General features: G+C 31.8%; 1 protein-coding gene across 3 annotated transcripts; it reads right to left on the bottom strand.

Annotated features, from left to right (window-relative positions):
- Positions 1 to 12,556: 12,556 nt before the first annotated feature.
- LOC123200594 (mitochondrial outer membrane protein porin 4-like) lies at positions 12,557 to 22,258 on the bottom strand. Of its 3 annotated transcripts, XR_006498644.1 has the most exons (7): positions 21,998 to 22,258; positions 21,161 to 21,228; positions 19,845 to 19,955; positions 19,566 to 19,652; positions 13,653 to 13,861; positions 12,943 to 13,406; positions 12,557 to 12,832 (listed from the first exon to the last, which is right to left on the bottom strand). XR_006498644.1 is itself a non-coding variant. In XM_044615852.1 (6 exons), exons 1-6 carry the CDS (start codon positions 22,044 to 22,046, stop codon positions 13,106 to 13,108), a joined length of 825 nt encoding a protein of 274 aa, XP_044471787.1. In that variant the 5' UTR covers positions 22,047 to 22,258; the 3' UTR covers positions 12,843 to 13,105. The 3 variants fall into 3 exon arrangements, 1 of the variants encoding a protein (XP_044471787.1); XR_006498645.1 differs by lacking the exons at positions 21,161 to 21,228; positions 21,998 to 22,258 and adding an exon at positions 20,125 to 20,308 and having other exon boundaries at positions 19,845 to 19,945; XM_044615852.1 differs by lacking the exon at positions 12,557 to 12,832 and having other exon boundaries at positions 12,843 to 13,406.
- Between the last annotated feature and the right edge of the window lie 3,754 nt (positions 22,259 to 26,012).

The raw sequence follows: 26,012 nt of genomic DNA, 5'->3' as shown, positions 1-26,012 counted from the left end.
GTTGGGCAAAACATTTTAGGCTGAAACTGTTACATATGTATGTCATCTCATTAATCATTTACCATCCATTGTAATTGAAGGGAAAACACCCTTTGAGGTTTGGTTTGAAAAACCTACTAATGATTTTAATTCCTTACGTGTGTTTGGTTCGATTGTCTATTAACATACAAAGGAGTCTAAATTATATCCAAGAGCTAAGAAAGCAATTTTCATGGGGATTAGTTCTGGAGTGAAAGGATATTGTCTTTGGTGTCTAAAGTTGAAGAAAATCATTTATAGTATGGATGTTACCTTTGATAAATCTACCATGTTAAAGAAAGTAACAAAGAAAACCAATGATTCTCAACAGTAAGTAAAGTGTACTCCGTAATAGATGGAGTTTGAGACAATCATAACAATAAACCTAGTCAGAATTGTTGAAAATGATAGTGATACTCCAGTGACAGAGGAGAAAAGTGAAGATAGAGACGTTTTAACCTAAGAACCTCAGTAGCAACAAGAATCAATTGCATCACATAGGCCAAAATAAGAAATACGTAAACCTACTTAATTTGCTAATATGGTGGCCTATGCACTTCCAATTATAGATAATGATATTCTTTCCACCTATAAAGTAGTCAAAAGTCTAGAAGCTGAAAAGTGAAAGAAAGGCATGGATGAGGAGTTATAATCCCTTCTGAAAAATGAAACTTGGCAGTTAGTTTAATTACCAAAGAACAAGAAGGCAATTGGTTACAAGTGGATGTATGCAAGAAAAGATGGATTTCCTAACAAAGAAGATGTTCACTATAAGGCAAGGTTGATAATAAAAGGCTACGCTCAAAAGGAAGGGATTGATTTCAATGAGGTGTTTTCTCTAGTTAAGCATTCCTCTATTAGAATTTTGTTGGCCTTAGTAGCACAATTAAATCTCGAACTAGTTTAACTTGATGTGAAAACTGCATTTCTACATAGTAATTTAGAAGAGGAAATCTACATGACTCAACCTGAAGGATTTAAGGTTGATGATAAAGAGAATTGAGTTTACAAACTAAAGAAATTGCTTATGGATAAAACAGACACCAAAACAGTGGTACAAGTGATTTGATCGATTCATGATAGAGTATAGGTACACAAGAAGCAAGTATGATAATTGTGTATATTTTCGCAGGCTACAAAATGGGTTTTTCATTTATCTATTATTGTATATCGATATGCTAATAGCTTCAAAGAACCAAGAGGAAATTGAGAAATTGAAGGCACAACTCAATCAAGAGTTTGAAATGAAAGACTTAGGAAAAGCCAAAAAGATTCTAGGTATAGATATTAGTAGAGATAAAAGAAGAAGGAAGGTTAGTTTGACTCAGAAAGAATATTTGAAGAAGGTACTACACCGTGTTGGAATTTTTGAGAAGTCAAAACTTGTAAATACTCCACTTACTCCTTATTTCAAGATTAGTACATCCTTATCTCCATGTATAGATGAAGAGCGAAGATATATGTCACAAGTTTAGTATTCTAATGTGGTTGGTAGCTTGATGTATGCAATGGTATGTATAAGACCTAACATTTCACATGCAGTTGGAGTTATGAGCAGGCATATACATGATCCTGGTAAGGGACTTTGGCAAGTTGTGAAATGGATTTTATGGTACTTACTAAAGATTGTTGATGTTGGTTTAATATTTGAGTAAGATGATGTACTTGGTCAAGATGTGATTAGATATATTGACTCTGATTATACTAGTGATTTGGATAAACATCGATCAACTACTGGTTATGTCTTTACTCTTACGAAAGCACCAGTTAGTTGGAAGTTTACCTTACAGTCTACAGTTGTTTTAACTACTATAGAGGCAGAGTATATGGTAGTTATAGAAGCTGTAAAGGATGCTATTTGGTTACAAGGATTGTTAGAACAATTAGGAATAGTTCAAAAGCATGTCAATGTGTACTCTAATAGTCAAAGTGCAATTCATTTGGCAAAGAATCTAGTATTCCATGAACAGACTAAGCATATTGACGTTAGACATCATTTTGTAAGGGAGATTATTGAAGAAGGGAATATACAACTCTTGTAAATTGAGACTGTTGAGAACCTTACATATATGATGACCAAAGTGGTAACAATGATCAAGTTCAATCATTGTTTGATCTTGATCAACATCCTGCCAGCTTAAATTGCATCAAAAGGTGTATTTGAAGTTGTTGCTGAAGAAAAAAAATATAAGGGAAATTTGGTGGGACTCGCTAAATCGCCAAGATGGGGATTGTTGAAAAAAAATATATTGGCTCTTTAGGTCCAACATGGACTATTTTAATCTCTTTGTATTTTACCAAAGGCTATAAATAGAGATCTTGGTTTTAATTTAAAATCATCTCAAAAACAATTGTATTGAGAGAATCCTATTATTAGGGATCTCTAATAGTTTATTTTTTCTTTGTAACTATTTTTTAAATATAGTGAAAGTAGTTAAGGACACCAAGGACGTAGGTACATTTACCGAACCTCGTAAATTCTTGTGTTCTCTTTCTTTTGTTTTTCTGTCTTAATTATTTATTATATTCAATAGCATAGAATTTGTGTTTTATATTTCCGCTGCACAACAGAAACAAACTCAAAGAACCTAATTTGAAAAGTTACATAGTACTCTGTTGGAAAAAGAAGTTTCACTAGCTCTATTTCAGACTCAAGCTTTTTTATTTTGAGAAATGAAGTATGTTAGATATATGTCTTGATCTATATAGATGATATTATACTTATAGGACTACATATGAATGATATTCTATTTATATGACTAGATGAAAATGATTAATTTATCCATTATTTAATGCTTAATTAATAAATTTCTTCAATCCCAACACTATTAATTTATAGAGGTTCTATTGTACAGTGAAGAACTTTTTTTTTTTACCCGATATAATAACAAACAAATAAAAAAATTCTCAAGTTTATTCATATATTCTAGATCCATTCTAATGTCCTACGTCCACATAAAGGTGAGACATAGAAGTTTAAATTAATATATTAAGAAGAAAAACATACACTCCTTTAGATATGATATAATAAACAAAATTTTTCATATCTTTTATGAACCATTAAAATCTATGTTCTTATGAATTAGCAAACACTACCAAATTATTCATTTACCGTTTATTATTAATACCTAAAACTAAAACTTAACTGTCTAAAAATTTCTGTAATTTCTGACTTTAGAGGGGTTGTATTTTATGGTATAAAAAGAGAGAGAGATTAAGAGATATTAATTAAAATAGGTACAAATTTTTCCACTTAAACCTTTTTAAAAAAACTTATAGTTATTTTACTTTTTTAAGCAAATTTAATTTTCTTTCAATAATTTCCCTCTCAGTTAATTAAGTTACTCTCTCGGCTAATTACATCAAAATATTTTTTTCCAACAAACTATAAGCATTTTATATTTGTTAGGTTATGATTTAAAGATTCAAAAACTTTTTTGGAATGATCAAATTTTGTTATAATACAGATCGAAATGAAAAGATTAACATAAGTGCAAAGAAAAATACTATAGGTGTGTGAGGGTGCGCAGGGTTATGTATAGGTGTGTAGGGTGTGTAAGGTATGTATAGGTGCGTAAGGGTGAGCGAGTGCACGTGGGTGTACGTGAGTTCACGAGGGTGTGCACACCCACATGCACTCGTTATATATATATAATTATATATAATATATAAATATATAAAAAAACAAACAAACAGAGGTGCAAAGAAGTGCACTCACCTGCATGCACCTCTCAGACCCTATATACACACACACACACACACACACACACACACACACACACACACACACACACACACACATATATATATATATATATATATATATATATATATATATATATATATATATATATATATATATATATATATATATTAAATATTATATTATATTATATTTAAAAAATATAATATATATATATATATATTTGGTGCGAAGAGGTATGCACGAATGCGTGCACTTCTTCGCATCTTTGTTTGTTTGTTTTTTTTAATATTTATATATTATATATAATTATGTATATACATAATGAGTGCATCAAGTGCGCGCACCCTCGTGCATCTCTCGTGTACCCACATGCGCTTGCACACCCTTACACAATCATACGTACCTATATGCACTTGTGCGCACCCTCACACGTCCGTACACACCCTTCTTTGCACTTATGTTAATTTTTTCATTCTGATCTGTATTAAACCAAAAATTGATCATTTCTAATAAGTTTTTGAATCTTCGAATCATAACCTAACAAACATAGAATGCTCATAGGTTGTCAAAAAAAAAATTCTAATGTAATTATTTGAGAGGACTATTATTGAAAACAAAATTAAATTTGTTTAAAAAAGTAAAATCAGTATAAGTTTGCCTAAAAAAGTTTAAGCGGAAAAATCGGTGCCTATTTTAATTAATATCCTGAGGGATTAATGTATTAACCTAATTAAAATTGAATATTAAAATTGTGTCACTGCTAATCAAGATTCAAAATTTTCCTATCATGTGCATTGACAAACACTTTACTTTGCGTATTCATAATCAATAATACATTTGATCATTTAGGTTGTAATGTATACACATAATTCTTAGTGTATTAAGTTGAAGATACTATAACTCTAATAAATAATTAAAAATTCAAGAAACTTTATAAATAAATATAGGAATAAAATATTAAAAATGCGATTGGTAAGAAAGTTTTCATTGGTTAAGTATTTTATGTTAGAATAATATGAGTATACATTGATTAAACTTTTTGTTGTTTAATAAAATCGGAGAAAAATTTTATTTTATGCGTTTGATATGATCATTTAGAAACAAACAAGGTCCCCTCTCCAAATTAAAAAACACAATTTTGTTTTTGGCACCCTATTCTACAATGCATTTTGTCAAGCTTGTGAAGGAAGATTTTGCTCTGAGATTGATATTCAATCTTTTTTGGATCAATAATATGGCACAAAATGGTTTGTTTATATCTCTAATCTTTCAATTATAGTGTTTTATAGTCTAATGTGTTTAAATTATGAATTGGGCAGAAATTTTAGGTTCTGTGATTTTGGCATTGACAATTAAATTATGTTTTTCTACTTACATTAGGTATCAGAGCATCACATTTGGGCTATTAAACTTTTTTAATTTGTGAAATTTGGATGATTTTGGCTTAATTCCCGAATTAGGTTTTAGAGAATTTTGTCAAATTAATTGACAATGAGGCATGGAAATCATTTGTTTATATTTGCTATTGATAATACATGCTTTTAAACGTGTTTTTGGACCCAAAATCAATCAAAATTGGGTTGGAATTTGATAGGCAACCATCTCAGTAAAGCTTCAATTCCAGCCAATACACTTATCATCATTGATCAAAACTATAGTGTTTGGAATCATTGGTGTTTGGAATAGTTAGTGTTTGGGGATTATTTCCCTCATAATTGTCAAGCTAATTTGGTGTTGGTAACGATGACTGGGAATTAGGGTTCTTGGTAACTCATGGGTTGTAATCAAATTGGGAAAACCTGATTACCTAAGTCAATGAATCACTCGAACCTATGGTCAATGGTCAGTGCATTAACTAGTCTAGAGTTAACCCATGTTAGTCAATGAGTTTGTTGACCCAAAAATAGAGTTAACCTGAAAATCGGGTTGACCCAAACCAACCATGAGACCATGCATGTAGGCACGTGGAGGTGCATATCATCATTTCCCAATGTGTGTGCAAGTTTTCCTGACGCATGAAGTGATTTTCTTATTGTGATGATATTTTATGACACGTGAAGGGGATTTTCTTATGCGTGTAAGTGTTATTTGTGTTCTGGATATGCACATGTTTGTTTTACTTTGTTTTATTTCATTTAAAACATATATTTGATATTATTCTACAATAAATTGTTGTAGTTTGATTATTAAAGTTCCAAAATTGTTGTTTTGCTCCCCGTGTTTGATACAACTTTACTTTAAAAAATTGTCAGAGATAATAATGGTAAATATCTCATGAAACTTTGTTGGCACAATTTTGCTTAATATTATAGAAATAAATTAATGGGTTGTTAGAATGTTTAATCGTCAAAATGGCACATTCATCAAGGCTTATGAAATATTTCATCTAGTAATGATACATTTTTCAGTTGTAATATATGTAATTTTATACCCAAAAAGGGTTATTGTGTATGTTAAGACTAATGATAACATAAGGTTAATTATATGAAACACTTTGTTTATGGTCATGAATAAATCCAATACACCCAAAGATAGTTATATTTATTCAATTGACATGTACTTTCTTTTAAAGAGAGAATGAATATTAGTCTAGAAAGTTTATCTGTTTAAAAGAGATATTTCTTTTGAAAATCAATTATTTATAAGATATTCATATAGTTTTATAACCTTATGCTTAATATTCTAATAGCATAGCATATTCTTTACCCAAAGGAGAGTTTATGGTGATGTAATAATGATCCCAATTTAGAATAGCTTATAAGGTTTTGAGGTTATTCTAACTGATTAATTGTCTATATTATTAATCAGTTGCATTATTTACTTGTGAATTCAATTACTATTATAGTGAACAACAATAATTCTATTATTAAGCTCCTAACTGGTAGTGATTTTAAGAGATGGAGGTCCAATATACAATTCGCAATAGATATTGTTGATAGTGATATGGCTTTGTGAATCGATGAACCTCCAAGACCCCTTAATGAAAATTCTACAACTAAGGAGTATTATGCTAAATGGGAAAAATCTAACAAGCTCAATATTATTGCTATGAAAAGGACTACTGTTGAGTATCTTTTGAGTAGCCTACCAAAGTCCACAAATGCTAGAGAGTTCCTTGATATCATTGGGCAGAGATATCAGGTTTCCAATCATGCGAAGGTTTCCTATTTGATGGGTGAGTTGTTAGGTGCAAGATATGACAACTCTAAAGGGTTAGAGAATTCATTTTGAAGATTATAGGGATACAATCAGAGTTGAAAAATCATAATATAACCTTTAATGACAATTATATTGTTTATTATACACTCAATTCCTTGTCAATAGAGTATAGTTAAATCAAAATAGTTTATAATACTATAAGAGAAAATTATAGTTAATTACTAAGTGTGTGGCTGAAAAGAAGATATTGAAGTTGGAGAAGTTGGAAATCATGAATATGTTTGGTACATCTAAACATCAATCTAAGGAAAAATGTCAGAATAAGAAATTTAAGCCTCATGCTCCTAGGAATACGAGAAATTTTAAAAGAAGGGATTTAGATTAGTCTTAGATGGAAGTAAGAATAAAGGATAAATGTTGTTTCCACAAGAAGAAAGGTCATATGAAAGTAAATGATAAGAAATTCAAAACATGGTTGGAAAATAAAAAGAAAGAACAAGGTAATGCCTAGCCTCTGTGTGTTATGAATCTAATCTTATTGATATGCCTAAGGATAGTTGGTGGATTAATAGTGGTACTACTATTCATGTGATTACTTCTTTACATGACCTAATCAGCTGACGCAAACCAATTGATAGGGAGACCAAACTCAAAATGGGAAATGATGTTGATATAGAAGTCATTCATGTTAGAACTGTCAAACTATTATTAGAGACTAATTTTGAATTATGTTTGAAAAACTACTTTTATGTACCCTTTTTCAAAAGGAATTTAATATTTGTTTTATTGTTGGACAAGTCTAGTTATAAACTTATGTTTGGAAATGAAAAAGTTGATTTATGGTATTAATTCATAGTCTGTTTACCGTTGTTTTCTTTTTGATAATTTATATAGACTTTGTTTCCTAATAATGTTGATTATTCTTTGAATGCTAAAAATGTTAATATTAAGAGATCTTTGATTAAAGAGGAGTCACCCTTGTTATGACACATAAGGCTAAGACATATTTTTAAAGAGAGGGTAGACAAATTGATTAAAGATGATATTCTTCCACCTCTAGATTTTTAAGATTTGGGGATTTGTGTTAATTGTATTAGGGAAAAATTGACAAAAACGAAGAAATATAGTTCAACCAAGAGTCAAGAGCTTTTAAGCTTATTCACACAGATATTAATGGACCTTATTTATCCACCTTGTGTGGCAATAAGTATTGCATCACCTTTATTAATGACTATTTCAGACATGGATATGTTTTTCTAATTAAAGAGAAATATAGTGCTCTTGAGAAATTCAAGATTTTTAAGACAAAATCAGAGAAATGGACTAAAAAAATCATCAAGGTTATGAGGTCTGATCAAGGTGGGAAATATTATGGTAGATATAATGACTCAGGATAGCAATAGGTCATTTTGTTAAGTATTTGTAGCGATGTGGAATTATCCCTCAGTATACTATGTTTGGGACTCTTGAACAAAATGGTATAACTAAAAGGTGTAATTGCACCCTTAAGGATATGGTAAGAAGTACAATGTGTAGATCTAATTTGTTAAAGTATTTATGAGGTGAAGCTATTAAAATTTCATTATACATTTTGAATAGGGTTCTTTCAAAATCAGTACGTAAGACTATTTTTGAGTTTTGGATAGGAAGAAAACCTAGTTTGAGACATGTTTGAGTTTGGGGTTGTCCAACCAAAGTAAGGGTTTAAAAATCACAATGAGAAGAAATTAGATCTTAGGACTATTCAGTGATATTTCATTGATTATCCTAAATATTCCAAAGGATACAAATTTTACTACTAGTCCCGTAATACTAAAGTGGTTGAGTCAATAACAGTTAAATTTCTTAAGATTGATTTAGTAGAGGTAGTAGCTTTCAACCATTGAAGGAATTTGAAAAAGGTCTATCTAGATCGAAGCCATTAACTAATGTAGTTAGTGGTATTTTACTTGCTTGTATTGGGAAGCCCAGATAACAAGATTTAGAAAATCCTTTAAAATATAAGTCTATTCAGAATGAAGCCATTATTGATGATACTATTACAGATCCTACATTTATCCAGTTGCCTAGGTCTAATATTGTACTTAATGAGCCCACAGTTATAATTCTAGTTAGAAAATCAATTAGACAGAGACGACCAACCATTTCTAACAATTATTATGTTATGAGTCTAATTATGATATTGGTCAGATTGTAGAACATGTGAATTTTAAAGAGGTTGTTTCTTGGTCACAGTCAAATAAATGGTATGAGGTTATAAAGGAAGAAATGCAGTCGATGAGTGAAAATGATGTTTGGGATTTAATAAAGCCTCTTAATGTGGTTAGACCTATTGTTTGTAAATAGGTTTTCAAGACCAAGAAAAACTTTAAAGGTAGAATTGATAAATTTAAAGTTAGATTGGTTGCTCAGGCTTTACATAGAAAAAAAGTATATACTTCAATGATACTTTTTCCCTTATATCCACTAAGGATTCATTTAGAAATATTATAACTTTAGTGTCTCATTTTGATTTGGAGCTTTACCAAATAGATGTGAAAACAACTTTTCTAAATGGAAATCATTATAAAAAAGTCTATTGAAATAGCCAAAAAGGTTTTGAAGTTGAAGGAAAAGGACATATGGTATGCAGGTTGAAGAAATCTATATATGGATTGAAACAAACAATTCGATAGTGGTATTTGAAGTTTGATGAGATAATAACTTCATATGAGTTTATTGAAAATAAGTTCGAATAGTGTGTATATATCAAGATCAGTGAGAGGAGATTCATTTTTTTAGTCCTTTATATTGATGATATTTTGTTGGCCAACAATGATGGCAATTTGTTTTATGGGTTAAAGCAATTTTTGTCTAAGGCTTTTGATATGAAAGACCTTGGAGAGGCAACCGTGACAAAGATCGTAGGTTACTGGGATTATCACAAAAGGCTTATATTAAACAAGTGTTTAAGAGATTTAATATACACAATTGTAAAGGTAGTGAGGTACCTATGGTGAAAGGAGATAAGCTTAGTATTAAGCAATGTCCTCAAAATGATATGGAGAAGGCATCTATGTCTCATGTTCCTTATGCTAGTACAACTAAGAGTTTAATGTATGCTCAAGTTTGTACTAGGTCGGACATTGCATTCATTGTAAATGTGCTTAGTTGTTATCTTTCCAATTGAGGTACTAATCATTGGATTGTTGCCAAAAAAGTCATGAAATATTTACAAAAGACAAAAGATTTCAAGCTGATATACAAAAGGGTTAAGAATTTTGAAGTAGTGGGGTATTCTGACTCAAACTTTGGTGGTTGTGCAGATGATTACAAGTGTACTTTAGGATTTATTTTCATGCTTGTCAGTGGGGTCATATCATGGAAAAGTTCAAACCAAATTTTGATAGCATTTTCAACCATATATGCAAAATTTGTTTTTTGTTACGAAGCAACCAAACTTGTAATGTAGTTGAAGAATTTTATTGTTAAGCTTCAAGTAGTTGAATCTATCTCTAGGCCTTTGATGATTTACTGTGATAATAATGCAGTTGTATTATTTTCTAAGAATAACAAAATTAGCAGTAAATCAAAACATATAGAAATAAAATATTTGACCATTAGGGACCTAATCAAGAAAAGTGACATTATTGTAAAATAGATCATATAGACTCCATGTCGACAAATCCCCTAACCAAGGGACTGAGACCCATTGTTTTTAAGCATCATGTAGAGAACATGGGTGTTATGGAATCTTTTGATATCTTAGGTTAGTGGGAGGAGTTATTAATGTATTTCTTATTACGTTAATGAAATTTATTGTGACTATTAATTCATACATATCTCTTATATAATGCTATTTGATTGACAAAAGTATATTAAATATATGTGCATATATTTGTACATATTGTTGTATACAATATATGTCTCAAGAATAAGGTTAATCTTGAATATAACAGTTATATGAGCATTTTTTTTATATATATCTTGAGATTATTAGTGAAATGTGCTGACTTTGTGAAAAGTTGTTAACTTTATTTGAAATTGTAAGATTTCTCTTATTTCTTTTGAAATATAAAGGTTAAAAAAAAATTATAAAGAGAATCGTCATGTAATAGCACATTTATTGTGATCACATTTGAATGATATTCATGCTACACTTAAAGATCCATATGATGTGATTGTAAATAATTGTAATTAGAGATATCTTGTGTTATTAGTAAAACACAAAGATTGTCTTGATTTATACTGAAAATTATATTAACAGGATTGTTTTAGACTGAAGTGTTATTTTTAGAGTATGTTGTTTTCTTATAAATTAATGGTCATATTAGAATAATAAAATGTCATTTATCAAGAAAAATTTTTAAAAAGATTATTTTCTTCACACACTCATATATATATATATAATATTTAATCAATGTTGCTCAAGTGGGAAAATGTTGGAATAATGTGAACATACATTAAGTAAACTTTTTTTTGTTTAATAAAACCAGATGAATGTATAGTCCAAAAATATTTTATTTTATGGGTCTTATATGATCATTTAAAAACGGATCGATACACTTCATGTTGTAATTATTAAATTTGGGTTGTAAGTGTGAGTTAATATAAAGGTATTGGGTTTTTTATCAGAGAGCTCAATTGATCATTTTACCCTTTTAGTAATTAATAAAACAGACAAGGTCCCCTCTTTAGATTAAAAAGTGTGTAACTTTGTTTTTAGCACCTCATTCTGCAACACGTTCTGTCAAGCCTGGGAAGAAAATTTTTTCTCTAAGATTGATATTCAATCTTCTCTGGATCAATAATATGACACAAATAGGTTTGTTTATATCCCTAATCTTCCAACTACAATGTTTCATAGCCTAATGTGTTTAAATTGTGCATTGAGCGGAAATTTTAGGTTATGAGATTTTGGTATTGACAATCAAATTGTGTTTTTCTATTTACATTTTATTTTTATAAGTTCAAACCATAAATCAAATTGAATCAAACCACAATTGATTTGGTTTGAAATACGAAATGGTTTGGTTTGAAATTTTGTTAAATCAAGTTTTTCAATTTTATTTAAAAATTTTATTAAATCGAACCAAACCAAACTATGCATTGGATATCTTTAAAGGTATTATCACTCAAAATGAAACTTTTATATTTTCTTACACAATTGAATGATAAAAAAATAAATTTGTGTCATTTTGCATAGTTTTAATGCACAAAGGAAGAGCTGAATTGATAAATAATATGCTAACACTATATAAGACAAGACAATATATTATTCGGAATGAAAAATTTACGATTGCTAAGTAAGACAATATATTATTTGGGATGAAAATTTCAGGAATCATTTAGAAAGTGTAATATCGTTCTATTCTCACATAAGCAAACGCCGTGATCCCGTAACATAAATGGGTGAAATAAACACAAAGTTTAGTGACTCTGGTAGGATAGTATTATTAATAAAATATTTTATTGATAACGATAAGATTATGAGTATGTACAATAGCTACTAATTTATTAACTAATGATGACATAGTATTATATAATTAAATACTATTTTATTATTGATAATAATTTATTCAAATTAATATTCATTATAAATATACATACTTATATTTATAACCACCTTATATTACCTTTGATGATTTTGATAATTAGCATGTCACAAACATGAATGAGAAGAGAACAATCAAATAAATAATCAGCCAATAGCCTCATTCATCATCAGCTTAAGCCATAAAAAAGCTACATTTAAACTAACTACATGCTGGGTCATTCTGACTAGTTTGTGCAATACAGAATTAGTTCTTTGAAGAAGACACAATTCTACTCCACATTACATCTGAGTGAGCAGAAGAGAAGAGAGGAAGCAATTCGTAATCACACACAAGTTAACTTCAATAACGTGTTAAAACTAATTGCGACAGCACTACCAGAAGCTCAACAATTAGAGTAATGGAGATTACTTAGCTGCAAAAAATCCAAGAAATAAATATCAATTCTATCTCATATAGTATGCAACAAAATTGTACTACTGTCACGTTTATCAAAGTTTCCAAAACCGGGTTCAGTTTCTCTACCTGTGCTCAAGAATGTTCCGTCAAGGCATTGCTACATCTTTCAGTTTTCAGTATGCAATCCGTAAAGCATAACCCTCTGGGTATTTTCAAAAAGAAAAAAATGTGAAAAGTTCAAAATACTGAATTAATTTATGTTGTAGAATGGGGCAAAGTTGGTTCCACATCAAGGCTTGAGAGCAAGAGCAAGACCCAACTTGGGAGCTGCATTAACAGTCTTTGAGTCGTATTCTGCCGAAAGAGTTACCAGTGACTTAGATCGCCATTCTTGCTCATATAGCATTGCAACCTTCCCACCATCAGACAATCGTGTTTTTATAATCGTGAATGGACTGATAACATGGGCACTTCCAATGGTGAAACTGTTTTCATAGGTAGAAAACCTATGAGTCATTTCGGTAGCAACGGAAGTGAATGGATTCACAGCATGCATGTAAGATGCTTTAAGTGACTGTCCTTTATCCGCCCTAAATATTAAAAAACGAATAAAAAAACTTAGATGCAAGGCATAGATAAAAAGAAATAAAATAGAAGAGAAAATTTACGTGAAACAGCTGGCTAAGCCAAATGATCCATAGTCCAGTTATTCCATAAAAGTTTGATATGACTACAATGTAAATGAGAATATTCATTCGTTTTAAATAACTGCTAAACACACTGAAACAAACATACAAAAGAAATTTTATTAGTACATTTTTCACAGATACACTTACAGCATAAGCGAAGCAGAGAAATCAGGCTTGTTTAAGCCAATTCCAGCATTGTACTTGGTAAATGAAGCAGAACCAGTATCAAAACCCACTTCACCACCCACAACCAATTCTTTGCTTCCAACTGCAGCAGATAGCTCCAAAAGAGGAGTTGGATTCAGGCCAATACTAGATTCAATGGCCACATGAGGATGAAGGTACTGCACATCTAACTGGGAAGTGATGCAACAAAATGGTCAGAAGTTTTTTGGCATTCAGAAAAATTACTTCTAACATAATTTTCCATATTCAGCCAGCCATACAACAGAATCATACAAAATGAATTTTCACCGGACACTTCCGATTCCATAAAAATTTTTTCTCTGAACAAGAATAACAAATATCAGGATTGAGACATCATAACTACAGTGGATAAACAGGAGCCAACTTATACCGCAACAGGCAATGTGCAAGAGCACCAATTCAAATCTTGAGAGTAGCAGACTCATGCACAAGTGTGATACAAATCTTGGAAGAATCACACCTTAAAAACTAGTTGTTGAGATTAGAGAGCTTCAAGTCATATAAACATTACAACAGAAGCTCATAATTTCCAATGTAAGATTCAAGTCTCATACCTTGCATTTGGGATTATAACATACCACTATGTTTTGCAGCCCCAACAACCATGCAAGTTGGCCTACGCTAACTTTCTGCTAACTCTAGGCGAACATTGCAATAGTCACCATCTGCGTAGCACAATTGTGACTGAAAGACATGATGGTGGTTTTTGTAAAAAGAGATGCTTGCAGAATAATTTTATGTATTGATTCAAAGAAAAGAACAATATCATATAGGAAGCAAATTCGACTAATCTAAGAAAGCTATTAACTACATCTATCTAACTTAGGAAAAATATTTTAGCATTCCTATTTTACACGATATATTCCCTATTTACATGATATTACAACAAATATTTCAATACTCCACCTCAAGCTGGAGTATATAAATCATATACACCAAACTTATTACAAATATAATTAATTTGAGGACCTCGAAGAAATTTAGTAAGAATGTTACCAAGTTGATTGTTTAAACTAATATGACTCGCGGTAATGTTGCCTGACATAATCTTCTCATGAACAAAATGACAATCAATTTCTATGTGCTTTGTCATTTCACGAAAAACTGGATTGCAAGAAATGTAGAGTACAGCCTTGCTGTCACAAATGAATGACATTTGTGAGATATCTACAAACTTCAACTCTTGAACTAACTACTTCAACTAGACAAGTTCACAAGTAACTAAGGTCATAGTACGATACTCTACTTCTGTACTTGATCTAGCCACAACGTCTTGTTTCTTACTTTTCTAGGATACGAGATTTCCTCCAATGAATACACAATACCCAAAAGTAGATCGTCTATCTAATGGCAAACCTACCTAATCAGCATCTGAATATCCAACTTGTGTATGACCCTTATTCTCATAGAGTAGACCTTTTCCTGGGGCTCCTTTGATATAAAATAGAATCTGAACAATTGCATCCTAATGATGATCACATGCAGACTAGAGAAATTGACTCATAACACTGATTGAAAACAAAAGGTCAGATCGTGTAATGGTGAGATAACTGAGTTTACCAACCAACTTTCAATATCTCTTAGGGTCTATAAGGGACTCCCCCTATCCAGGTAAGAGCTTAGTATTAGGATCTATGAGAGAGTTTATGGGTTTATAGTCTAACATTCCTGTTTCTTTCAAAATATCCAAAGCATATTTCCTTCGAAAGATAACAATTCTAAACTTAGACTATGCGACTTCTATGCCAAGAAAATACACGAGTAGCCCTAGATCCTTAGTCTGAAAGTGTCTGAATAGGGGTTGCTTTAATTGTTCAATGTCATTCTAATCACTTCTTATTATAACAATATCATCCACATAAACAATTAGATAAATGCATTGTCTTTGCAAGGTATATCTATAGAACACATAATGATCAGACTCGCTCCTTCGCATGCCAAACTCCTGAATCACAATGTTGAAATGACCAAACCAAGCACGAGGAGACTATTTCAAGCCATACAAAGAAAGGTGAAGTTTACATACCAGTCCGAACTCCCCCTGAGCAACAAAACCAGACGATTGCTCTATATAAATTTCCTTTTATAGCTCACCACAAAGAAAAGCATTCTTAATATCCAACTAATGTAACGGCCAATGTCGAACAGCAGTCGTAGATAGAAAAAGACGCATAGAGGACATCTTAACCACAAGAGAGAATGTATTATAATAGTCTAGGCCATATGTCTAAGTGTAACCCTTGGCAACTAACCAAGCTTTCAATCTATCAACTTTACCATCCGGACCAACCTTAACAGTATATATCCATCAATAACCAGCAATTGAGTGTCTAGGAGGAAGAGGTACCAATTCTCAAGTACCATTGGCATGCGAAGCAGTCATCTCATCAATCATTACTTGTCGCCACCCAAGATCAGAGAGTGCCTCACAAACAGTGTTAGGAACAGAGACAGAAGACAAAGTAGACACAAAGACATAAAAAGGTAATGATAACCGATGAAAACTAAAGAAATTATAGACAGGATAAGGATTTTGAATGGAACGCATACCTTTGCTAATGGCAATAAGGAACTAATAAGCAAGAAGCAGGACCTCAGTAATGGAGGAGGTTGGAGCAGGAAATGGGTGCATAAGATCAATACCGTCATCTACGGAAGGAGACAAAGGAGATGGAGGAGCAGACCGAGAAAAGGAATCTAAAAAAGAGACAATAGGTGGTAATGAAAGGATTTTTGTAACATGTTGACCATCTAATGAAGGAGAAAAGCAAAGAGATGACTCAAAAAAAGTGACATCAACAAAAAGATAATATTGGCGTGTGTCAAGAGAATAATATCGATAACCTTTCTGGAGATGGGAGTAGCCAAAGAATACACATTTGAAAGCATAAACGATTAACTTGTCATGACCAGGAGATACGTCAAGAACAAAACAAATGCACCCAAAGACACGAGGGGAAGGACAATATAATGGTTGTTCAAGATATAAAATAGAGAGAGGCACTTGATGTTGTAACACTAAAGAAATCATACGATTTATCAAAAAACAATAGTAAGGACCGTGTTGACCAAAATTGGAAGGGAGCATTATTATAGATAAGAAGGGTGCGAGTAGTCTTGACGAGATGTCTATTCTTACATTCAACAATCCTATTTTGCTAAAGGGTATAAACACAAGAGAACTGTTGTAAAATACCCTGAGAAGACATGAACTTGGTGAAAGGAGCAGAAAAGTACTCACAAACATTGTTACTACAAAGGGTACGTATATTAGTAAAAAATTGTGTTTTTATCTCAACACAAAAGGATTCGAAAATAGAAAATAACTCATCAATTTTTCATTAAGAACAACTAAATGCAACGGGAATAATCGTCAATAAAAGTAACAAAATATTGAACCTCTAATACAAACACAGCTCAACTGGGAGCCCAGACATCTGAATAAACTAACTCAAATAAAGACACAACCCGATTACTGACTCGCTTGCAAAAAGATTTTCAAGAATGTTTTCCAAATTGACTTGACTTACACTAAAAAGACAATAAAGAAGGAAGACCAAAAACCATCTTCTTTAGTTTAGAGATACTAGGGTATCCGAGATGAATGTGAAGAAGTATTGGAAACTCAATAATCGTAGAAGGTACAGAATCAAGTGGCCGATGTAAACGATAAAGCACTGTGACTCATGTCTTACGCCAATTGTCCATCCCGTACTATGGCCCAGTATAACAAGTCATTAGTGAAGGTAATGACACAATTTAAGGAATGAGTAAGTTTACAAATAGAAATGAGATTAAACAAACATGCAGATAGATAAAGAACAAAGTGTAAACGTAAAGAAGGAAGATGATAAGAACGACCGAGGGTTGTTGCACAGGTGATTGATCCATTAGCTAATGTAACCACAAGTAGAGACTAAGATTCAATACAATGAGAGAGTAAATTAAGGTTACCACAAATGTGATCGAAAGTACCAGAATCGAGGACCCATGGGCCAAGAGGGGAAGACTGAGTGAGGTCCACTACTGGAGGACCCATGTGTGCGATTGAAGCAATATTAGGAGAAGACTGCTTGGAGGCTTGATACTTGAGGTATTCGTCATAATTGGCACCTATAAGAGTCAAAGAATGCTATGACGGAGAGCCAAAGGTAGCAAGAAGGTTTGTCTAAATCATATTGGCTACCTGAGGAGGACGACCGTGTAGTTTACAACATTTTTCTCTGGTATGATCCCATATGTGGCAATAATTACACTGTAACAGATTTCCTCGTCTACTACAATCGCCCTATTATGTCTGAGAGGAAAGAGAAGATGTGTCGAAGCTAGAAGAACTCCAGGAACTTGTTACAACACCTGGAGAGGACACACAATGCAATCAAGCAAAGATCTCATTAAGGGATGGTATAATAAGACTGGACAAAATCTAATCCCGAATAGAATCAAGTTCAAAACTAAGAGCAACTAAAGTCAATACCATAAAGAATTTATCTCGTTGGACTAAGTTTTCTGCAACTAATTTACCAGCAGAAAGGAGTTGCATTCAGTTTTAAGAAGGGTCATCCGTCCAAGAAACTCTGACATACTCATTCTCTGTTGTTTTAAATGAATCAGATTAGACACCACCAAGCATAATAGTTGGATGTCATTGATATGGAGAAATTTGGCTTGAGTCCATATTTCACAACATATTCGATAGGCCTTGAAAATGGGTTAAAGTTGTGTGTCAATAGTATTCCATAACATACTACACATAACAACATCAATTCTAATCCAGGTAGTTGTATCTGATTTAATGCCTGCAGCTTGGTCGTTACATGGTTCTCAATATCTTGTCTCATACACCACAATTCAATAGAAACAGCCCATGAAACATACTTACTACTGCCAACTAACTTCTCAATTGTAATTATAGGGTAAAAAGTGAATGAAAATGTCATACTAGATCTAAAGCTCTCAAAAGCCATATTAAAGCAACCACTGAAAAATGACAAAAGCATGGTGATCGAAGAAACCGTCAAAAAAAGGACTTGGAGTCGCCAAAAAAGGGGTTGAGAACACTAGAAAAATTTTAGAAGCCTAATATAAGCTCTGATACTATGTGAAACGAGATGTTTGTAAAATAATTTGATGTATTGATTCAAAGAAAAGAACAACATTATATAGGAAGCAAATTCGATTAATCTAGGAAAGCTATTAACTATGTCTATCTAACTTAAGAAAGAAAGATATCTTAGTATTCCTATTTTACACAATGTATTCTCTATTTACATGATATTACAACAGATATTTCAACAGTTTTAATATCAAATGATACGAGCCTTAAGATAATCACACCCTAAAATGCAAAACCATATAAACCCTACACCGAAAGCCTCTATTTTCCAATGTGATATTTGAGCCTTATACATTACACTTAAGATAGTAACAAATTGACATTCAAGAGAAACTTGAAAGGCTTTTCTTTATTTTATAATATCAAAAGACAAACTAATAAAATACATTGAATGTTTATCCTCGAAGACACCATGCCAGCTTAAAACAAGTCTTTAAATTACACTACAGAGATTCAACAACTAGTTGTCCCCTTTAGACTTTTCTCTGGCAATATCTTCATTTTCATATCCTCAATGTCTACCACCAACCAAAGTCAATACTACAACCACTTAAAAACCTTTGCAGGTCTAGCACTAAACGATAAGTAGATTAAAATTTACAGCAATCAGATATGAAATAGAGTGACTATCATCAAAACAAAAAAATTACATACAGTTCATAAAATAATTCTTATGGTTGTAGGCAACATTAACCTTAAAATTATCTTCTCTGAAAGTAGGAATAAAATGCACTCACCTTACCAGACTTGTGATCTGGTATCTTGAAGCTAAATGCCACTTTGGTAGATGGCAAGACATCATTCAAAGTCACTTTTGTTGATACCTATAGAAATGAAAATTCACAAAAACATGTAAAGTGTGTTGAGAATATACAACAAAAATTCATGTGATGTCCCTATATATTAAGAGCTAATTGTGCATCAATAAAATAAAAGCTTGAATATGCTTCGAATCTCAATTGTTATATCAACAAATAAGTGACAAAAATAGATTAGAATGACAAATTCTCTCTTACATTAGAATACGTATCAACTTTTACATCCACAATAGTACTTCCACCCTTGTACACACTATTAATGTCACCAATGAAAATATGATCCTTCTTCAAACCAGTAGCTGTAAGTCCCTACAGCATAAAATTATATAAATTGGAAAGTTATAAACATCTCAACCAAATTGATTAACTACTATTTACTAAAAGAACAAATATCTTAAGAATAATTAACAAAGCATTTTCAATAAAATATTATTGTTTACGAACAAAATTAAGATGCATTAAGACAGAAGAAAAATACATATCCATGTCATAACCCAATCTGAATTGTGTGACCTTTATGCACAAACACAAGATTGAACACTAAGTAAACCTCGCAAAACTCACAACTCTCAAAGAAATTCAAGAACACAGAAGACAAAGAAAGAACATGATGAAGAGAGAAAACTCTATTGTATTGCTCTCAATGTTTTAGATGAATTGTGAATTACATCAACTAAAGCTAGCTATTTATATGCGTCCACAAGTAGATTTAAAAATCTAGATCTATACACATTTTTTAGATGGACGGCTAGAATTTCACTTACAAAAGTAGACTCCTAGTATAATTCTAATTGCTTGTTTTAGGAAAACTCAACTTTCCTCTTTAAGCAATAGGACATTTTAGAAACTTCTAGAAAGATTCTTTAACATATTCCTTGATATTTTTGGGCTAATTCTAGATCAAGCCTCTAGGTCAACAAATTGAGCCTTGTATTGTCATAGTCTTCATCTTGGACTTGGGTGAACATTGGACTTGGCACCATGCATAAATTATTTATTAAATTGAAGAGGGTTTTCACATTTAAGGACTTTCATTTTCAAGATACAGATAACTATAAATACTTCACAAGTGAATTGTGGATCAGCCATATGCTTATTTCATCTATTAATTCCTCCATCTTACACTACACAACGATTTCATGATAAATGTAGAAAAGTAACTGGGATGTAAGGTGCAAAGTTGCCAGTTTCTTTAGTTCAGAGGGGTGAAACATGACCAGAGGCAGAGTAATCATATATTAACCAGCTGCAAATTAATCAAGATACAATACACACACAGGGGTGAGAGAATTGAGCTACAAATTAAATGCTGTACTCAAATCTGTCCAGGTAACTGAGCTTTCAGGTATCTTTAATTTCAATAGAAAAACCAGGTTCTAGTTATTGCACTACAGGAACAATTTTACCCGACTATATTTACAGAGGTAATTAACTAGTTTAATAAAACAGAACAAACAGACACAGAATCTTGCAAAAAAGTATGACTTAAAGATGAAAGTTAAAGCAGGCAATACCAGTCCAGTAGTCTTCGGCAATAACAATGTAAATTTGTGGTCGAAAGTATAATCTTTATTCAAGAGGTCTGCATGTGATAACCCAACACATGAATGACTAGAATTGATAGAAACATGTATACAGGTAAATATGCAAGACAACCTACTCTGTATCACATTAAACAACAAAATATCAATAAAAGTACAGCTTTCATGTCGATTGGAAGCCAGTACAAATAATAGTGTAGCATAAGTGGCATGTGATACTGCATGAAATTAAGCAATTGATTATAACACCGTTGGTTGCATCACAAGAAGAATGAAATCCCAACCAGACTGAAACTGGAGACTACTCCCAGAATATTCTGAATACATCCAAGTATATAAATGTCGTTATATTCTATGAATTTTATAATACGCATTTCAAAACAAACTGACTATATTTTACAATACAAGCACAAGAATTGCAGATTTTCAACGGGTCATAACAACATCCCACTTTAATAAGAACACAAATGAGTAAGTTAGATCATTAAGATGTTTTTGTTTTTCATATGAAAACTAAACACTCACCTGGAAATAAAAAGAACAGTTTCTCATTTTCAAATGTATGCCATTACAATTAGGAGCTTCAAGCGAAAAGCTAGACCTTAAACCCAAAACCAACACCAATATTCCACAAAACATAACCACGAAACAAAAGAAGACGATCATCAAAACAGCACACTACTCGTCAACTTGGTTTAAAATAAAAATGCCTTCACCTTGGCCTAATTACAAAATAAATTTTACATAGCTCCATTGTGGTTCAAAATCGTTTTCCATAAACCCAGTAAGATCTAAATAGACATATCTCACCTTTGGCTTTCTTGCCAATATCAGAAAACGCCGCCGGATTGCTGCTCATCTCTACTAAAAAGGGCGAAGAAAACACTCTGCGAAGCTCCGAAAAGAAAAGGCACCAAAACCTTTTATAAATAGTTTCGAAACTAAAAGCTCCGACTCGATAAAGACGATTACAAGAGTTTGACCTATAATAAAGAAGAAGAGCGGCTTTTCGGACCGATTCAGCCGAGACGAGGAAGAGACGAAACAAGCCGAGACAGATATTATCAAAAGGTCTGTTTACTGAGGTCGAGGTGGAGTTGAAGTGTAGCGAGCAGTGATTAGGTGACAGCTCACACGTGGAATTAAAAGGGGGCTGAGTTGTTTTAGGCAACGGTTTTTATTGGGTGGTTATGAGAAGATACATCACAGGTCATCGACATTATAAAATTGAGAAGGTTTTCTTTGCGGAATTACGAGAAAGCCACGGTATATTTCGTAAAATGACGATTATTTCCTTAAGTTGGTGGCTTGCCGGCTGCTCCACTTTGCCCACACGAGGGATTCTAGGGTTTTGTTTGTTTCCAACGTGAATTTAATCATACGTAAGTTAATCGCTTACAAGATATTAAAATTCATCAGCAATTAAAATCAAGATTTAATTTTCGTTTCTCATTTATTTATATCATGCATACATATCATGAGAAATCGACAATTATATTATTAAATAAATCAACAGAATATAATTAAAAGAACTTCTCGAAACAAGTAAAGAGAATTCTTCAAAGAAGAACAAAAAAATTTCCTTAAATTTTAAACTCTTATAGAATACATTACATCCTCTTCATTTAAATAAAGGAAAGTAAGGGTTCAGACTTTAACGCATTTTAAGCCTATCTGACACAATAATTACAATAAATAGTAAAATAATTGTACTAGTTTATCCTAAAGGAATCGGTAACGCTAATCGATAAAATACCACGTATCTAACAAAACTAAAATTGTTAATCCAAGTGAAAGAGTGTCAGTAACATCTCGATCATTGATCTGAAAGTATCGGCAACGTCTCAATTGTTGATCTGAAAGTATCGACAATATCTTGATCATTGAAAGGATAATGCACTATTAGACTATCTTTATCTAGTGGCACAAATTATACTTAATGGAAAATTAGAATGAGTTAGGTCTATTGATTATAAACTTTGGAAAATTATTAAGCATGGTGATTTGGTACCAAAGGATTCTAGAACTAATGAACCTAAAAATGAATTGGATTACAATGATGAGGATGAGAAAATGTTGAGTTTGAATGGCAAAGCCATTAACATCTTATTTTGTGCTTTGAATGCAGTAGAATTTAATCGTGTGTCAACTTATGATTTGGCTAAAAAAGTTTGGACCATCCTTTAAACAACTCATGAAGGGACAAACCAAGTTAAAAAGTCCAAAATAGAACTCCTCTTCCGAGAATATAAGTTATTTGAGATGAAATCAGGACATAATATCATGGACATGTACAAAAAATTCTCAAACCTTATCAGTGATCTTAAATGATTAGGGAAGAAGTTTGAAGTCATAAAGTTAGTTAAGAAAATACTAAGGTCTTTACCCGATTCATAGATTATGAAGATCAATATGATTGAAGAATCAAAGGACTTAACAAAACTGGGTATGGTTAAACTCATAAGAACTCTTCTTACCAATAAGATAAAGAGGAAATTCAAAGAAAAGGAAGTAAAGGCAAAAAGGGATATTGCCTTAAAGTTTAATGACAAAAAGGAAGAGGAAGGAAACTTTTCCATGGATGAAGATGACATAAGTCTTCTTGCTAGGAAATTTATCAAGTTCTTATCAAGGTCCAAGAGGTTTAAATGAAAACATTTGGCTAGGAGAGGGAAGAAAGATGGCGGAAAGAGCAACAATGACATAATTTGCTACGGGTGCAAAAGTCAAGGTATATTTAACAAGAGTACCCTTTTAGAAGAAAAAAGAAGGAGAAAAAGAAAAAAATATTTAAGAAGAAAGTCCTTGCGACCACATAGAGTGGAAGTAATGACTCAAGTGATGAGAATGAGTCAGAAGAAGAAAAGGCCAATGTATCCTACATGGCCAAAAGTGACTCGTAAGATGTGGTAAATGATAAAAACTCATATTCTTTGATGCATTTGAATTATTAATGGATGAATATGAGAGCATGCAAACTAAATACAAAACATTAAAGAAACAATTAGTATGCATTAAAAAAAGAGCATGACACACTCTCACATGAGCATGATAAATTGAAGATAGATTTTGGAGTAATATCAAATAAAAAAGAATTATGCTTAAAAGAATTGACATGCATTAAAGAAAAGCATGAAAAGCTAAAGAAAAAAGGTCAAGTTCAAATGAATTATTTGAAAATTTTAAAATTGGCACTAAATGTTGGATGAAATGTTTCCTTCACAAATGAGTGGTCTAAATAAAGAAGATTTAGGATTCAATAGAGGTAACCCCTTTACAAACTCATTTAGACCACTAAAGAAACCACGTGCATTGCACACAAAATGCAAACTTTGTTCATTTATTAGGTATACTATTAGACATTTTCCAATTAAAAATGGTAAACCTTTCAAAGTGAACAAGGTTGGGTTCCTAAAGGGACACTTAAGACTAGTATTGTTGGTTACCAAAAAGTAATTGAATAAATTTTTTGTGTAGGCATGTTTACAATCATCCTTAAGGTCCTCTACCAAGCACTACTTGGATAATATATACTCAAGGCACATAATGGGAGATAAAAGCTTATTCACCACAGTGAAGGCTAAAGATAAAGACAACATCAACTTTGGAGACAACTCAAAAGGAAAAGTGATTGACATTGGTACAATAGTTAACTCTTCTTCCTCAATTAATGATGTCTTACTTGTTAAAGTCTTAAGCATACTTTACTTACCGTAAGTTAATTATGTGATAACAGTTTCAAAATTAGCTTTTATTATTTATGTTGGGAAATTATTTGTACTAGCACAAATACATTTGCATTCATTGGTCATAGGCACTCAAATGTATATATTATAGACTTGTAAGACATTGCATCTAGAGACCAATGTCTCATGTCAACCAAGGAAGACATGTGGCTATGATATAGAGGATTAGAATATGTTAGCATTGATATTTTACAAAAAAAAAACTCTATAAAAGAAATTTAGTAAAAGGTTTGTCAAAGTTGATTTTAAAAAATGATCATATGACTGATGCTTGCATGAAAGACAAACAAACTAGAATTTGTTTTAAACCCAAGAATTGTGTTTCAACCTTAGGACCCTTTCAACTCTTGCATATAGATTTGTGTGGACCATTTAGAACAATAAGTCTGGGTGGAAAACATTAGTACTTTGTAATATTTGATGATTTTTCAAGATTTACTTAGGTCTTACTTCTTACTCATAAAAGTGATGCATTCCATGCATTTGTTCCATTTGCTAGGGTTTAGGGTTTATGAAAATTGCAATGTTAGGAAATTGCAAAACCAAGTAGGTTATGCAATTACAAACATTAGAAATGACCATGGAAAAGAATTTGAAAATTCATATTTTGAATCCTTTTGTAATGAGTATGACATTGAACACAACATTTTGGCACTTAGAACCCCTTAACAAAATAGAGTTATTAAGAAAAGAAATAGAATACTTGTAGAAATAGCTAGAACCATGTTGTTTAAACATAATTACATACATGTGGTGTTTTGTGGTGAAGTCATCAATGCATTATGTTACATCATAAATAGGGTCATGATTAAGCCAATTCTCAAGAAAACTCTCTATGAGTTATTCAAAGGGAAAAGATCTAATATTGTATACTTTTATCCTTTTGGGTGCAAATATTTTGTGTTACATAATGGTAAGAATAACTTAGGAAAAATCAATTTCAAATTGGATGAAGTAATTTTTCTAGGTTACTCTACCTCATCCAAAGCACATAGAGTCTTCAACAAGAAAACTCTCTTAGTTGAAGAATCCATGCATATGGTGTTTGATGAATCATCCAAGTATATAGGGAATAGAAA

The sequence above is a fragment of the Mangifera indica genome, chromosome 17, assembly GCF_011075055.1.
Source record: "Mangifera indica cultivar Alphonso chromosome 17, CATAS_Mindica_2.1, whole genome shotgun sequence".
Classification (NCBI taxonomy): Eukaryota; Viridiplantae; Streptophyta; class Magnoliopsida; order Sapindales; family Anacardiaceae; genus Mangifera; species Mangifera indica.
The sequence above is the reverse complement of the archived record's forward strand: the minus strand, read 5'-3'. Positions and strand labels throughout refer to the sequence as shown.